Here is a 13,204-nt window from a genome sequence, read left to right on the forward strand (position 1 = left end):
GGGAAGAGGCAACCGAGAAGGGAGGTATAAGGACCGGACCGTCTGGCCCAGTTGAGAATAAAAGGAATCCTTCTCTTCTGTGTGCCAGCAGTTCAGCAGTCAACGGTTCTACCTGGTTCCTCATCTTCATCTACCATCAAGATGAAGTTCTTCTCTGCCCTCGCCCTCTCCTCTCTCCTGCCGACGGCCGCCTGGGCCTGGGCCGGTAGCGAAAGCGACAGTACCGGCGCCGACTCCCTCCTCCGCCGCGCCGAAACCATCCAGCAGACGACGGACCGGTACCTTTTTAGCATCACGCTCCCGCAATTCACTGTCTACCGCAACGCCAGAAGCCCGGCGACACTGGACTGGTCCTCAGACAGCTGCAGCTACTCGCCCGATAACCCGTTGGGATTCCCCTTTTCGCCTGCTTGCAATCGTCATGATTTCGGGTATCGCAACTACAAGGCTCAGTCGAGGTTTACGGATGATAATAAGTTGAAGATTGATGGGAACTTTAAGACTGAGTATGTCCCTTTTTTTTTCTTTTTCTCTCTCTCTCTTTTCCTCCCTCGTTTTATTCCTCTTGTCTCATCCTTCCCCTTCCTTACCTACCCTTCTCCCTTTCCCCCCGTCGACGGTCTCCGTCTCTCTTCACATCCTCCTCCATGAGTAGATTTAATAAAACAGATAGCTAATCCAACCCTCAACCAACTAGTCTCTACTACCAGTGCGACACCAACGGCTACGGCTCCACCTGCCACGCTCTCGCCAACGTCTACTACGCCGCCGTCCGCGCCTTCGGTCGCACCAAGGGCGAGCTCCAGGAGGAATACGATCTGCTGCTGGCTCACTACAACGAGCTCGTGGCTGAGGCTATTGCCAAGGGCGAGGATCCGTTGTATTATTAGCTTTCTGTATGTCGGAGGAGGGGGATGAAGGCTATCAAGGGACAGAAAATTGACTTCCTTTTCACAACTTGGTAGCCGGTTTACCTATATGGTATGTGGGAACAACCCAGCCGACACAAGGTTATATACGGTTCACCGCTGCTTTAAACGAGCGGTTGTTGTTTTTTTCTTCTTCTTTTTTTTTTTTTTTTTTCCATTGAGACGACGCGTTTCGAACATGTCGTCGGTCACTTCTTTTTTGCCCGTGCTTGAACTCACTTGAGCATTGTTAAAAAAAGGCAATATGAGTGTGGTAACTGTTACTTGGGTGCGGCGAGTTGGGATGTAGTGATTCTGGATGCCGGGGTTAGCATGGTGTCATGTACTGGTACGTCGGTATGGAGGCACTGTTCCACGATGTATGTATACAGCATCCGTTAGTCCCATACTCTACTTTCCTGGTTGTCATATAGAGCCACAGACACTTCATACAGCATTGGTGTGAATCAGTTGAATGTTTTTTGCATATCACCGATCAACTGTCAGTTTCTCATATCCGTACACATTAATTGACGCCGCCAACCTTCGTCGATGAGTCGACAAGAATCAAATGCCTCAATAACACTTCTATTTGGTTTGTTCTTCCACCTAATCCGAAGCATTATCTGCTTCTATCATCTTTTAGACATTGCCGCTGCCTTACAAGGAAAAGCCAACATAGAAACGTCAATGACCATACCCATCCACAGTACATTCTCTACCAAAACTCCTACCACAGCGCATTATCCGCATCAGCTAGCCACAATCCCGCCAGATCTTTCGCCACGCCCAGCCTCAACCTCTGCATGACGTCGTCGCCGGTAGCCTTAGCCGGCATGTCCGCCCTCCAGTCCCAGCCGCGCTTGACGGGATTCATCTTGGCACCACTGCCAACCAGCCCGCCGCTGAGCGAGTTCTTCAGTTGGGTCGCCACCATGGTGCTGCCCGCCAGCACGAGGCTGCCGCTGGCATTCTTCTTGAGAAGGTCGGCGGGTGTGGTTCCCTTGAGACCGCCGGGCGCTGAAGCAAGCACGATCTGCAGGAACTCCTCGCACGTGTTGCGGACCCGGTCGCTGACAGCCTGGAGATCCTCGACGGCCTTCAGGATAATGTCGATCTGATCGAGGTTGAGGATAGGGAGGGCCTGCTGGCCGAGGTGGACGTTGGTGTTGTCTGGGTTGGTGACGAAGGCGAGAGCTTCGCCGAGGAGAGCGAGCAAGAAGTCCTCGCTGACGATGCCATCACGCGTCGGGTCGAGAAGGCCGCCCCGAATGTTATCGTCGGAGCTAGCGATGACGTTGACCAGTGCGGTGGCGGCCTGCTGCTTTCGTGCGTAAGGGGTGGCGTTGGGAAGGACGGCTTCGTCGTCACGGATAACGAAGTACTGGCGGAGTGAGGCGTACCCACTGAGCATCTTGCCGAGGAGCTCGGCAGCCTCAAGATCTTGCTTGGCACACTGCTCGAGAGTTTCGTTGCGCTCATTAAGGAGGCGGTGAAGCCAATCGTCGAGCTCTTCGTTTGGTGGGAAAGCTGTTGACTGGATGAGGGAGTATGAGATGAGGAGATTCATAACCTCACGAACCTTGTGCGGTTTATGTGCCAGAGCAAAGTACCACATCGCTTCGCCATAACGGTGAGAGTCGCGAGCAAGAATTTCAGCATAGGTCTAAGCGAACGATTAGCGGATATAGTCCTTCTGTGTGCCCTGAGACGTAGTACTTACTTCGACCACCTCTTCGGCATAAGGGATCATGCCAAGTTCGTTTAAGAGTGACCAAGTCTTGTCCACCACTTCGTTCGAGTCCACGTGCAAACTGTCGACAATATGCCTGACCAGGATTCCAATCATTTCCTCGGAACGCTCTTGCGAGTCCATCCGACCCAGCACATGAATGGCTAGCTCCCAGCCGTCCCGAGACTCCCCCAAATGGTCCGCGATCGTTCCGATATCCTCGTCATCGGTCAACTTCTGCGCGTACTGAATAAGCGTGCTGTCCTTGATTCCATCGATTTCGTCCGGCGCAGTGGGGTCGACTCCAAGCACATCCAGATCATCCTGATCGAGGCCCTCCATGAAGAAGGCTCCTGGCTGGTGCTGTGGAAGCCATCCACCCAATGAAGCAATCTCGGCGACCGCAGAGGCGATCGGAAGCGACCAGCCACGAAGTAGACCGATGAGACCCTTGACATTGTCCTCGAAAATGCACGCAATTCCCACCTCTACAGGATTGTGGGGGTTCAAGTAGAAATCCTCCTCAACGGCCACATGGAAGGCATTGTTCAGCCTATCCAAGTAACTGTCCGTAGTCGCTGACTGTGAGGCCAATGTGAGGGCTTGTGAGCGGGCCATGGAGAGCGGGTTCCCAAACTTATCGGCTCTCCTGTCATCCCACCAGGCAGTAAGACCGATCGTAGCCTCGCACCAGTCTTGCGCAGCATCGAGGATGGCATTCTTTGACCCCAAGACAATGTCGAAGATGATGTTCAGCTTTTCGTAGATTTCCCATGGAACCTGAGACTCGGCCCGTCTCGCCAGACCGGCCATAGACTCGCGATTCCGCGTCGAAGTAACGGAGGCCGAGAAATCGGAGAATGTAGAGTCGCCTAGCATGGTATCGCGGCCCTCGGCGAAGCGTCTGAGGTGATCAAGTGCACCCCGAGTCCGAACACGCCATAGGGTCCAGTCACTGTTCCATATGTCCCAGTCCTCATTATAACCGGGGCAGTTCTCCAACATAGCAACTGTTTCAGCCGTGGCGAGCTGCACACTTTCTAGGGCACGGTTTATGTACTTGTTTTCGCCGTTGTCTTTCCGCACCTTGTCCCACCCGGCTTGTCTGAGCAGCTTGGCCGCATCATCCACCTTACCCCTAAGAAGGGCGACAAAAATAGCCTGCCAAAAGAGAGCGTGACACGCCGGACTCGGCTTATATCGTAGGATTTCTTCCGTTTGGCCACTATAAACGTTGTGGTATTCGTCCAGCCACTTGAACAGTGTCTCAGGCAAGGGCGTAGGCCTAGTACGTCCCGTGTTGTCTTCATATCGTTCGTGGTGGACATGTAGCGCCAGGTTGGCCAGATAAGTCGCTTTCTCGAGTGGAGAGGTGTTGGGACCGGGTCCGATCTCCACCGTGTGCTCCTCGTCGGGCTGGGGGAAGTCGCTGATGGCTCTCTTCCAGAGATCAGTAAGTTCACCAGCGACATGCGCGAGCGCCTCGTCCAGCTTCTCCTCGTCCTCTTCTTCGCCGACACCCTCGTCATACAGATGCGTAACAAGCCTCTCGGTATTCAAAATAAGCTCTCCAGGCTCGATGAGGGAAGCAGTGCCCATGTGTGTATAGACGTCCTTGGCGAGGGCAGCGAATCTGAAATCGCGTATTCGGGGTCCAGACTGCGCAACAGAAGCGCGGAAGATACCCGCGGCTTCCTTCCGGACGCGCTCCGTTGCAGCTGGGGTATTGAGCATCATCAGATCGGAGTCGTCATCGCGCATTTCGAGGTCGCCGCCAGGTGCGCCGCTCATCAAGATGGAGCTGTCGTCCAAATCGTAGGTGTCGTCGAATGGCAGGCCAAATGTGCCTGACCGGTTAGCCTTGGTTTCCTGCTGGTTCGGCTCCCTCTCATCTTCATCGTCGTTGTACATGACTGCCTGGCCAAGTCTCGAGGGCTGGAGCGGTCCTCTGGTAGATGGTGCGCCGGACCGTTTCTGCGCGCGCTGCTGAGCAAACAAGGGCTTTTGTGGAGTTGAAGCGAAAGGCGACCCGGAAGGATTAAAAGAATTGGTGCTGGAAAGCAGCGTTTCTCTGCCTGAGAAGGTCATGTTGACGAGGATGATCGTCGGCGCGGAGAAGGGGCGGGCCGGCAGAAGTCGTTGAAGTTGGTCGACCGTCGAGGTTGGGCGATGAGCTCCCACCGGTTGAGACTTATGTCCCTGGTGCAGATAATGGGATCAAGATGCCAGATATGTTGTCGCTGCCACGAAGCGTCAATATCGGACCTCTGGAATTTGTCTTTTTGATGTTGTTGGGCGAGTCGCTTTGTTGTCTTCCTTCGCTGGAAGTTCGACCACAATCAGACTATCCCAGGTTGCTCCGAACCGTTATGATTCGTCAGAGGCGCCAATGATAGGGCGCGCTGGATGGGATGATTTTGTCCACCTCTGTTTGTGATGATGCTTTTTTTCTCGGACGCCGGTCGCGAGGTAAGTGGTTGTGGCGATGAACGTGGGTTTGGTTAGGTGTTATAGTGTAGTGTAGTGCGGGCAACCTGAAATGTTGATCTTGGGAAGCTCCGACAAAGTGCGAGCTGTTACTGCGGGCCTGGCAGGCCTAACTCTGGCACTGACGCGACTTTTTTCTGGGGGCACTTGCGCGACGCGGCATCTTCCGGCAACCTTCACAGTGAAGTACCTCTACCTAAACCAGAAAGTAACTTACATACACGTACATACAATACTAATACAATACACCAAGTCGATGTCGTTTCAATCGCGCACTCGTAGCTGAACACTCACGCAGGCCCCCGAGAACAGCGAGAGATGAAAGACTTTCAATCGCCATTCGCTCTGAGATACAAAAACACGACTCAGTATCTCTTTATACTAATCCTTTCGCTACCTGCCATTGCCTCACTAAGCCTCGGGCAGCATGGCATAATGTACCAGATGCGCCCCGTTCCGTTCCCTTCCCTTCCCAATTGCTCTTGAAATACATGGCACATTAGGATGTACGTCTTGAATGGTGATTTCAACAACGAACCGAAATAAATAAATAAAAGAAAATCAAAACGAGAAGATAAAGAAAAAAAAAAGACAAAGGGGTTGAGATCTCCTTCCATGTGAATGCTGGACGTAATGCAAGGCCGAAGGTGTGGTTACGTAGCCAGATCACACATCGATGGGCCTCGGATTGAGGGTTCCTTAAAATCGCCTAAGCGCTCTGAGGAACCGATCCATTCTTCTCATCAAATCCCAATCCACCTTCGTCAATGTGAGAAAGTCCCAGCTTCTCAAACCCCGCAACTCCGCTGTCCACCTCGTTGTAGCTAATACCTAGGCCATTTTGCTCCTTTGCGGGCCCCCTTTTGTCGTCACCAGTATTGTCTTCACTGGCCTCCACCAAATTCATCAATGCTGGTGGTCTGTGAAGCATCTGGCGCGCCTTGGTGAGCGAGATAGTTTTCTGCTGGTATGTCGTCGTGACTGCTTGGGTATCATCGCGATCAATAGTCGCCTTCATGAGAGCTGCCATCCACAGGCGACCCTGCTTGATGTTGGGTACTGCAAAGTAGTGTACTGTAGGCTTTGTGAAGTTCACTGCTCGCGAGAGACCGGCTCGTGGCGGAACAAGCTTGAAGATGAACATCTGATCCCCCTCTTCCGTTGGATCCCGCTCTGCATCCGCGTCTGCGAGCGTCTGGACATGGCTTCCAGCCGGGATTGCTGGGGAGGTACTAGCCCCCATAAGCGTCGCATGGAAGCCAGTCAAGCGTTCATTGTCCGCCGGAAGTACCCGATGGAAGGAAATGTCAATTAAGCCTTTCTCCTCTTGGTCGTCTTCAGAATAATAGTAAGCCAAGCGTCTACCCTTAAGAACAAAGAGTCGCGGCTTCCATGTGGTCATCAGGTTGGCACTCCTCTTCTTCATCCATCCACTGTAGTCCGCATCCTTGATCGATTCTCGTGGGCCGATCTTTTGTAAACCACGCGTATAAGCACTTGTCTCCTTCTTGGTCTTCTTCCGGTTTGCTGCTTGTTTCGCTGCAGAGGCCGCGGTTGCTACGGTGCTCAAACTCTTGGCAGTCTCCTGGTCGAGATCCAAACTTCGGCCGGCCGAGGGCGTGGTCGAGCCGGTGCGTGTGGGCGAATAAATAGACGAGTCTTTGGACGGCGTGTCCACTGGTGACGCCACTTTTGCTCGTTCGGTACCCGTGATCGCGTCTGAGGCGGCTCGTAGCCCGCCGAAGCCGTTCTTTAGCATGCCGGCCATATTAAAGTCCGGGTGGTTGACTTGGCTCAGGCGTTTGAGAGCCGATCTGGGAGAGGACCTGCTTTGCTCCGGCGATCCCTCGAGTTTGGTAACCGTAGGGTGGTTGCGTTCGATGGAGAGACGACCTGATTCCATGGTGGCCGTGGAAGCTGTGCGCCTAACCAGCCCGTAGTATTTCTGTGCAGCAGGCAAGATGCCAACTGCTTCACGGGAGGAATCAATGCTGCCTAACCGTGACTGTCGAGAAAGTGTTGTGGCGCTCCGCACACGCTGCTCTTCCGTGTAGCTTGTCTTTGGCGATTCCGCGAGAGCAGGCACCTTGCTCTCACGCTTCTTCAGCACGTTCCGCTGCCGAGAATCGGCATCGGTTCCTGACAAGTAGCCTCGATCCAAGTCTACTGCCGAATCCTGGATCTCAGGCTCCTGAACAGCCAGATTATCTTGTTGCCCGGCCGAGGACTCGGGATGGTTAAAGTTGCTTGCACTGCCCAGCGTCCAGTTTCGGTCGAAAGACGGTTGCTTCTTGTGGGGCACCTCTGTTCCGTGCAACGTTCCACCTGAGACTTTAGGGGTGGCCGGGGATGCTCCTGCTAGACGGAAATCAGTCGAGGAATGGCGACGGGAGTGGTGCAAGTCTCTGATGTCTGCAGCGGAGGGTCTCCTTTCGTGGAACATACGATTTGGGCTCTCCATCAGAGGTGAGACTGGAGACACGGGCTGGACAGGGTCCATTTTGGGGGTTTCCGACGAGCGCTTTGTCTGGACTGACAGAGACTGGCTGGTGTTGGATGAGTACCTTGGAGTCGACCCTGTGAGGGTGTTCGTCCTGCTGCGCATCTTCCCTTGTGCATCAGACCCGACCTCGCTCCCATACGTCTGGCTGAGTACGCGCGAGCCTGGCCCTTCTCCGTTGACCTCATCCTGTAGGTTTTTGATCTTCTGCCAAGTTTTTAGCCGTCTTCCCACAGACCCCAGATCAAAGGCTTTAATAAATAGTGATGTTTGATCCATCCCGAGAATGACCTCTCCGGTGATCTCCTGGTCACGGAACACCTCACAGTGGTGCTTCTCCACTCCTACCGTAAACAAGTACTCGGCGACCTGATCGGCAGACCAGGATTCGACCTCGCTTCGTGAATGGTTTCCTTCTTCCTCCTCATCTGTTTCTTCGCCTTGAATGTATGAGACACGGTTGCCTATGTGCGAGCTGTATTCGCTACCAGAATCGCCAGTGTTTCGAAGAGCTCCGTTGCTTTGCGGCGAGTTCAAATCCGTAATATGTTCGTCGATCACATTCAGAGTCTCGTGTAGGACGTGGCTGTCAGCGCCGGGGCGTCCGATACCCCCTATTGGCAAACTACTGCTGAGAAACGAATGTGCAGGGCCGTCGGGTGCTGAAGCTGGCTTGAAGGAGCTTAACGGTAAGGTTTCATCGGCCGATTTCCCAATCTTGTTGAAGTTGCCGTAAGAATAAGTGGAATTTGATGTTTGCTCGTTAACGATTTCGGCCAGCGGCGCGAGAACAGGCTTTTGGAGAGACGGGCTGCTGGAATGGGGCTTGGGTGCAGGACGCGTATACACTGTAAGGCGAAGTCAGTTACAGCGCGGGCACGAAAGAGCTGTTTGCCATGCAGCTCTTCTGTGGCTTATACATAGGAGGGGGTGTGTATACCTTCTGGGAAAAGACCACTGTTGCCATTTGCCAAATGCTTTCCCAAGAACCAGCCGTCACCGAATTCGTCATCGCGTTCAATCAGTTCCACGCGGTCACCCTTGGTTAAGCTCAACTCGTCCGAACTACGAGCTTGAAAATCGTCTGTGAAATAAGCGGGTCAGCCTCTTGTTTATCTGAAGTTTGCGACAGCCTTGACACCACGTGGCGCCGTCTGTTGGATCTTTAAAACACAAACACGCCCCGGAGAAGAAAGAGAAAAAAAAAACCAGAGAAAAAAAAGATGCCCCATGATGAAACTGTGTTGTGTCGAGCTATGACTGGAATAAAAAACGAACTTACGGATGACCACCAAAATGTCGCCCACTTCGGGCTTGTTGGAACCCGGCGCAGCCATCTTCAAATATTCGGCAATTGCTCAATTGCCGCACTCGTTTGTTGCGATATGGAAAGCTTAACCGTCGACTAACAAAACCCGTCGATGTGAGTCGAGACCAATGGGGGTGGGCAATCGGAAGGCGAGTTAAGGTCAAACTATAAGCCCAAACAGGTCGAGGCGGTGCAAGAACTCTCAGTCGCAACACAAAAGCGCGAGTGCCCAGGTTGCGATATGCAATTGGCGGAAGCGGCAGCTTTGGTTTGTTGAAGAATTGGTCTTTTAGAAGCACTATTTTCGTTCTATGTCCATCATTCGATCAAGGGGATTGCTCTGAGGCCTTGAACGAGGACGCAAACAGTAGGGTAGGAGCTAGATATAGGACCCAGTCTCGCGCAAGCCGTGACAGACGGGCGTAAAGGAGACAGATCGGATCAGACTCGATGTCTCTCAGGCAATCGTTGGCGGACAAGGCTCCGAATCGAAAATGAGCAGAGGCGTGTGCAATTCGTTACCGAGGCCGGTTTCCTTTGAATGTACCGCAAAGGCAAAAGTCTTGAGGGATCTGCGTATGTAAAATATGGAGACGGCGTCGCGATTGCGACAGAGGGCGGGCGAGGCGGATATGGTGGTGAGCAATATCAGGAGGCGGGTTGTCGTGCACGACAGGACGATGGCGACGGCGACGATCAAAGCCAACAGTGACGGCGACGGGTAGCGGATCGAGGGACGGGGGGGGGATGGCCCCAGGATGTCGTATCTCGAGGAAGCGAGAAAAGATTAGGTAGAGCGAATGGGACAGCTAAGCGGATGCCCACAGAGCGTCACACAAGAGCGAAACCGTTGGCTATCGAGGCTCGAGTGGCTCCTTGGGCCAAAGCAAGCCAGAGTGTTGTTGAGGTCGAGATTGCGCGCTCGCGGTCGGGAGGGGGAGGGAGCGTGGGAGGGTGAGACAGAAAACGAGCTCGACAGAGCCTGGGGTTCGGAGGAACTTTGAAGCTAAGAAAAGGATGTCGTCGAGTCGCAAGTTTGGGGTTCCAGGGAATGGAATGGTAGGCTGGAAAAAGTCACAATCAGGCCTGGTCCTTGAACCATTCAGCCTTTGGGGGCGCCAATGAGGTGTCGATGAGGGCCAGACGAGCGGCCGGAATGCGATAGTGATTGGGCCGCTGGGCATCCACGGAGCGTGCTTGTCATGGATCACCTCACTCGTCCGTGGTGGGCTCGGTGGGAACGCTGATAGTTGCTGCAGGTAGAACCACCGGAGAGGAGCCTAGTACCTCTACATACAGAGTTGGTAAGCGTTAGGTGCTCGCGTGGCCTTTTGGTCCCGCGCCAGGCGGCACTGGAGACGGAGCGGCAGGTACAGCTCTCTTTCACAGTTCACGATGCTTGAAGAAGCAGCATCCCCTGTCAAGGCAAAAAGGCTGCTTCCGTCTTCCCCTTAATACCGCCCATCATGTCAGACATGTCCACCATCTCCACCATATGCTTTGCCGGCTTTTCCCAAGACTTCTTCAATGTATACCTGCCAGGGCAAGGCAGGTCAAGTAGGTAATAACACAAATTCATACGGTAATCAGCGAAAGTGGCATCCCCACCACATATGGGATTTTCCGCTATCTTCCTTTATGGACGAAACTGCCGCTCGCGCACAAACTGACTCGACCCCAAGTCCTCGTTTCCTATCAACAGGCACAACAATGCATCACATTGCACTGTCGGCGGCTTGGAGTTTTTAACAACGCTTCAGGTTAGGTGGTCACGGTACGTAGTGTAACATGGAGTCCGGCCGGCGCATAGTAATCATCCATCTGCACATCCAAGGTAACCCTGGGAGGGATGATAAGCGCCACTACCCAACAACGAGTACCCACCGGGAATGCGAGGCACTGGAGGAGGGGTAGTGAGCGGCACCCTCCGTCTTCTTTTTATTATTAAATTTTATTTTTCTTCTGGCTTGGTGGTGTGCTTCTCAATCGGCATGTCTCTCTGATGCAAGTCGCTTTCGGTTTCATCTACAGTTGCGCGATTGAAGATGCACACAACAGAGTGCAAAGACCGCGTTTGAGGTCTATAGAGATGCTAATTCTTGAACACTGTTCACATGTCTTTTAAGAGCAATAGACAGCATAGAGAGATCCAAAGAACAACAACGTTCGGAAGGGTGGGATCACCCACTTTTACTACTGCACTCAATTCCCCCGCAATGGGTCTTGTATGATCCTGTTCTGTTGGTCCGATGTGGCTCCCGGCGCCGGCGTCGGGTTCTTCAACGTCACTGCTTCCCGGCCGTCCCATCGCTTCTTACCCGACCGTTTAACGGCCGCTGAACCTCGGCAATTTTGACGACGTATCAGTCAACAACTATTTCCTATTTGCCTAGGGTACCACCATCAAGATGCATCCCAATATCTACCAATAATCATCATCATCATCATCATCATCATCATCATCCTCAGAACTATTTGCAGCGTATTCTCATTCAACTTGTTTGCACTTGAGAACCTCACACACATACGTGCCCTTTTCCAATCCGTTTTCTCACATCATCGCCCCCAATCCTGTCTTTGGAATCCCCATCTTGAAGAAAACCAGCCCCACATCACCACGATGGCGCAACAACAACAACCCCAACTCAAAGGATATACATCCTACAAACACTTCAATGTGACCTCCGCCGGGCCTGCCTTCGTCGTCCACGTGGAGATCAACCGTCCTGCCAAACTTAACGCCTTTTCCGAGGCCATGTGGCTGGAGTTGGGCCAGATCTTCCGGCAGCTGTCGTCGGACCCGGACGTGCGGGCCGTGGTGCTCTCGGGCGCCGGCGACCGGGGTTTCACGGCGGGTTTGGACATCCACGCGGCCAGCTCGAACAACCAGCTGCAGTCGAGCGGCGCCCTCGACGTCGGGCGCAAGGCGGCCCAGTTGAGAAGATACATTACTGAATTTCAGGATAGCATTTCGGCTATTGAACTGTGCGAGAAACGTATGTATTGACTGTGCCGCCTTGTCACTACAGTCTTGGTTACCTAGGGTGATACATATACGTCAAGCCAATGAACCAGTACATGCGAATTTTGCTAACCTACAGAAACTCCCTGAAGCCGTCATCGTCGTCCTCCACGCCATCTCCCTCGGCCTCGCCATCGACATCGCCTGCGCCGCCGACATCCGGCTCTGCACGCGTGACGTTCGGCTGGCCGTTAAGGAGGTCGACATCGGCCTGGCCGCCGACATTGGCACGCTGAGCCGGCTGCCCAAGGCCGTCGGCAACTTCTCGTGGGTGAAGGAGGTATGCATGTCGGCAAGAGAGTTTGGCGCGACCGAGGCGCAACAGGTCGGCTTTGTCAGCCAAGTTCTCGACAGCAAGGTGGCTGCCCTGGATCAGGCGGTCAAGCTGGCGGGCTTGATTGCTGGGAAGAGCCCGATTGCTGTGCAGGGAACTAAGGAGTTGTTGAACCACGCAAGGGACCATTCAGTTTCTGAAAGTACGTTTTCCTGCTTGGTTTCTCTTCCTCTTCGTTGCTCGTTATCATGAAGAAAAGGCAAAACTGATAATTTTGACACAGGCTTACGGTATACCACCGTTTGGAACTCGGCTGCTTTGCAATCAAGAGATATGATGGACGCGTTATCGGCTAGTGTGCAGAAGAAGAAGCCCGTCTTTTCGAAGCTTTAAAGAGGATCAAGTAGTCCATCGCGGCTGGTAACTGTTACGCAGTGTTGAAGGTGTATAAATAAATGCATGTAATTCAGGGAGGGTTCGGCGACTTCAAGTCACTACGTATGCATCTCCTATCTACTAGGCAACTCCTAGTCACTATCTGCCAGCGGTTCCTCGGGCCTGTATGTTTCCTTCAGGCGCTGTTGTAGGTAGGATGGTGTCAGCAAGAGGAAGGTGATATAATCAGACATGATATTTAGCTCACAATGCGGGCCAAACGGTCACACTGGACATAGCAAAGGGGAAGCAAATGACTTACGTCCTCGAGTTTCTGCTTGAGCAGTTGCACCATGTTTTCCTTAACAACCAGAGTCTGCTCATCAAGATCTTCGATGATGATATCGTTGTTAACACTATCCAAGTGAACGATGATGGACTTGATGGCTGGTTCGCACTGGATGAGTACACCTGAGCCAGGGACCAGTGTTAGCAAGGTGAATATTCGTTTTGCGTTAGAGTCGTGCTGTGCTGTTGCTCATGAGTCTTGACTAGACGAGTCCATGTACACGTCATTTATATGGTATTTTATGGGAA

The 13,204-nt window shown here is 53.1% G+C and overlaps 4 protein-coding genes across 4 annotated transcripts; 2 read left to right on the top strand and 2 right to left on the bottom strand.

Moving 5' to 3' along the window:
* Nucleotides 1-96: 96 nt before the first annotated feature.
* Nucleotides 97-1,058, top strand: NEUTE1DRAFT_127471 (uncharacterized protein; the record flags this gene model as incomplete). Its single annotated transcript, XM_009849573.1, has 2 exons — nt 97-506; nt 698-1,058. 2 exons carry the CDS (start codon nt 142-144, stop codon nt 888-890), a joined length of 558 nt encoding a protein of 185 aa, XP_009847875.1.
* A 318-nt stretch (nt 1,059-1,376) lies between these two features.
* On the bottom strand, nt 1,377-4,728 carry NEUTE1DRAFT_144027 (uncharacterized protein; the record flags this gene model as incomplete). Its single annotated transcript, XM_009849574.1, has 2 exons — nt 1,377-2,574; nt 2,632-4,728. The coding sequence occupies 2 exons, from the start codon at nt 4,726-4,728 to the stop codon at nt 1,639-1,641; spliced, it is 3,033 nt and encodes a 1,010-aa protein (XP_009847876.1).
* A 1,108-nt stretch (nt 4,729-5,836) lies between these two features.
* NEUTE1DRAFT_119785 (uncharacterized protein) lies at nt 5,837-9,088 on the bottom strand (the record flags this gene model as incomplete). Its single annotated transcript, XM_009849575.1, has 3 exons — nt 5,837-8,475; nt 8,568-8,711; nt 8,910-9,088. 3 exons carry the CDS (start codon nt 8,962-8,964, stop codon nt 5,837-5,839), a joined length of 2,838 nt encoding a protein of 945 aa, XP_009847877.1.
* Nucleotides 9,089-11,556: 2,468 nt separating this feature from the next.
* On the top strand, nt 11,557-13,025 carry NEUTE1DRAFT_144029 (uncharacterized protein; the record flags this gene model as incomplete). Its single annotated transcript, XM_009849576.1, has 3 exons — nt 11,557-11,932; nt 12,051-12,434; nt 12,516-13,025. 3 exons carry the CDS (start codon nt 11,557-11,559, stop codon nt 12,623-12,625), a joined length of 870 nt encoding a protein of 289 aa, XP_009847878.1.
* Nucleotides 13,026-13,204: the final 179 nt, after the last annotated feature.

The sequence above is a fragment of the Neurospora tetrasperma genome (genome assembly GCF_000213175.1).
Source record: "Neurospora tetrasperma FGSC 2508 unplaced genomic scaffold NEUTE1scaffold_1, whole genome shotgun sequence".
Taxonomy (NCBI): Eukaryota; Fungi; Ascomycota; class Sordariomycetes; order Sordariales; family Sordariaceae; genus Neurospora; species Neurospora tetrasperma.